The following is a 2,533-nucleotide window of genomic DNA, read 5'->3' on the forward strand; positions in this document are numbered from 1 at the left end:
CTTTTTGTAGATTTGAATCACTATACTTAGATCTATGCATTTGTTATTTTTGTGCAGCCTAAAATACACATTATTTTCAGTTGAAAATTTACACGATTGTGAGATACAATATCGGCTACATCATGATTTATTTTCAGATTTCTATGAAGCTTAGAAACATAATTTTTAATTTATTTTTTGAAGTGAGATCACTAGTGCTCATGTGCACCAAATCTCCGCAATAAAGCCGCTTTTAACACACAAAAAAATGTAAGTATGAGCATGCTAACGTGACGTGATCGAGCTCAATGCCAGAAGACGTCTGGTGCACAGTTCCAGACACGCACAAAGGTGATGCAAAACACGTACAGATCGATTGATCGGACCGAGCCCTTGTGAGGTGTGGGCCTCAAAAAGAAAAGAAAAAAAGTGAGGCGGTATTTCCCTCTATAATGAGCTGACAGAACCACCCTGAGCCCTACGCATCCACCGCCTCCAGCGGACCGATCTCCAGCAGATCTGCCAATGGGGAGAAGCAAGGGCGCCGCCGCCAGACGTAGGAAGGCCGCCGCCGCCGTCAGGAAAGCGAACGGCGCCCCCAAGATATCGGACGCCCCAAAGATACCGGACGCCCCCAAGGTTAAAGCCCAGCCCCCCAGGCCATGCCCCAGCCTGTCGCCGGACCTGCTGGCGAACATCCACGACCGCCTGGGCTTCCTCGACCGCGTCGCCTTCGCCGCCGTCTTCGCCACATCCTGCGACGAGAACCTGTTCCTTCACGCGCCATGGCTCGTTCTCCCCAGCAACAAGCGGAAGACCGGCAGGCTCTTCTCCATTGCCGATCAGCGTGGCGCCACCGTGCCTGCCCCGGAACCCGCGCTGCGCGACCACTTTGTCATTGGCTCCGCCCGCGGATGGCTCGCCACGGCCGACATCCGGGGCCAGATCTACCTCGTCAACCCGTCCACCGGCGAGCAGCACGAGCTCCCGCACATGTCCACCATGGGCGTCTTCGGGCCCAGCAGCAACTACCACAACTTCTCCCTCAATATAAAGGCCTTGCTGACCATCCGGTACGGCCACGGGCCGCCGTTCAACGATCACTACTGGGGGCCGGAGGGGCACGGAACGTTCTCGTACACCGCCGACCAGATGCGCATGTGGTTCTACCGGAAGGTGGTCCTCTCCTCGTCACGGGCGCGCCACGGCACGTACGCCGCCATGCTCATCACGGAGTGGAAGGCCGGCGCCCCGGCCTTCGCCACGGCAGAGGACCGTGTATGGAGGCTAGCCCCCTCGCATGACGGCGTCGAGGACGCTATCCACCACGACGGGCAGTTCTACTCAGTCTCCTACTCGGGCCTCGTGGAGGCGTGGGAGCGCGACGCCGAGTCCGGCGCCTACACTAGCACGGTCGTGGCGCCAAGGCTGGCTGTAGAGGAACACAAAGAGGAATACAGAGAGCCGTCGTGCCGCAAGTACCTCGCGGCATCTCCCGGCGGGCGGCTGATGGTGGTGATAAAGTACCCCGGGCATGTGGTCGACGACCGTTACAGCCAGAGCAGATGGTCGTGCGCCTTCAAGGTACATGTCCTTGGCGACGATGGGCAGTGGAAGGAGACGACGGACATCGGCGAGCTCGCGCTGTTCGTCGGGATGAACAACTCGCTGTGCGTGCGGACAATAGGGTGCCCGCGGATCAAGGCCGGCTGCGTCTACTATACCGACGATGAGCGCGGGGCCGCGGAGCAGCGCAAGCAGGCGTACAGCAGTCACGAATACTCCGACTACCGGGCCGTCGGGGTGTACAGCCTCATGGATGGCACTGTGAAGAAAATCAAGGCGCTCGGGGAGGAGCAGCCAAGCTTCTACGAGCCGCCGGTGTGGATCACGCCTTCGATCCCGTGATAGCTGGTAGATCTGCTTTGAATAAGCTAGCTAGCTAGCTAGGTCCGAGATTTGTTCTTAAGATCGCTAGCAGGATCGCTACAAAATGTTTGTGCGCCAATAAATCTAATGGGGCAGCATTTTATCATCACTACTAGTACACTAGTGGAGAAGAGGCCTTTGGTCCCAAGCAAATGTCCCACTGCTGAACCAAACCGGGTCCAATGCCCCCATTGGACCCGGTTCGTTTCTGCCCAGGACGACCCCACCCGCTGGCGCTCGTCTCCTGTAGGCGGTTTTGGACCCGGTTTGTCATACAAACCGGGACTAAAGGGTCCACCGCAGGCGCGGCAGGCCGTGTCGATCGTGGGGAACCCTTTAGTCCCGGTTTGTATGACAAACCGGGTCCAAAGGCCCCCTCTGGCTATATAACCTTGCCCCTGCCCAAGTGTGAGCCACACTTAGCCATTTTTTCACTATCTTCACAAGAGGGGTGTATTGCTTTCCTCTCTTCTTCACATGCACAAGAGGTGTTCGATGAAATGCTTAAGAGGATTTGCCACTTGAGTTTACACAAATCAAGCCACACTTAACTTGCTTTTTTCTTCTTCATCGAGGTTAACAACTTTATCCTTTTCATCTGCAATTGATAAAATGCATGTGTATA

At 56.1% G+C, this 2,533-nt stretch overlaps 1 protein-coding gene across 1 annotated transcript; it reads left to right on the forward strand.

Annotated features, from left to right (window-relative positions):
• Nucleotides 1-504: 504 nt before the first annotated feature.
• Nucleotides 505-1,887, forward strand: LOC127330630 (putative F-box protein At4g17565). Its single transcript, XM_051356777.1, has one exon. The coding sequence runs from the start codon at nucleotides 505-507 to the stop codon at nucleotides 1,885-1,887; it is 1,383 nt and encodes a 460-aa protein (XP_051212737.1).
• Nucleotides 1,888-2,533: the final 646 nt, after the last annotated feature.

The sequence above is a fragment of the Lolium perenne genome, chromosome 1 (genome assembly GCF_019359855.2).
Source record: "Lolium perenne isolate Kyuss_39 chromosome 1, Kyuss_2.0, whole genome shotgun sequence".
NCBI classification, from domain to species: Eukaryota; Viridiplantae; Streptophyta; class Magnoliopsida; order Poales; family Poaceae; genus Lolium; species Lolium perenne.

Coding starts and splice junctions, on each gene's coding strand:
- LOC127330630 (XM_051356777.1), top strand. CDS start 505: ATGGGGAGAAGCAAGGGCGCCGCCGCCAGACGTAGGAAGGCCGCCGCC.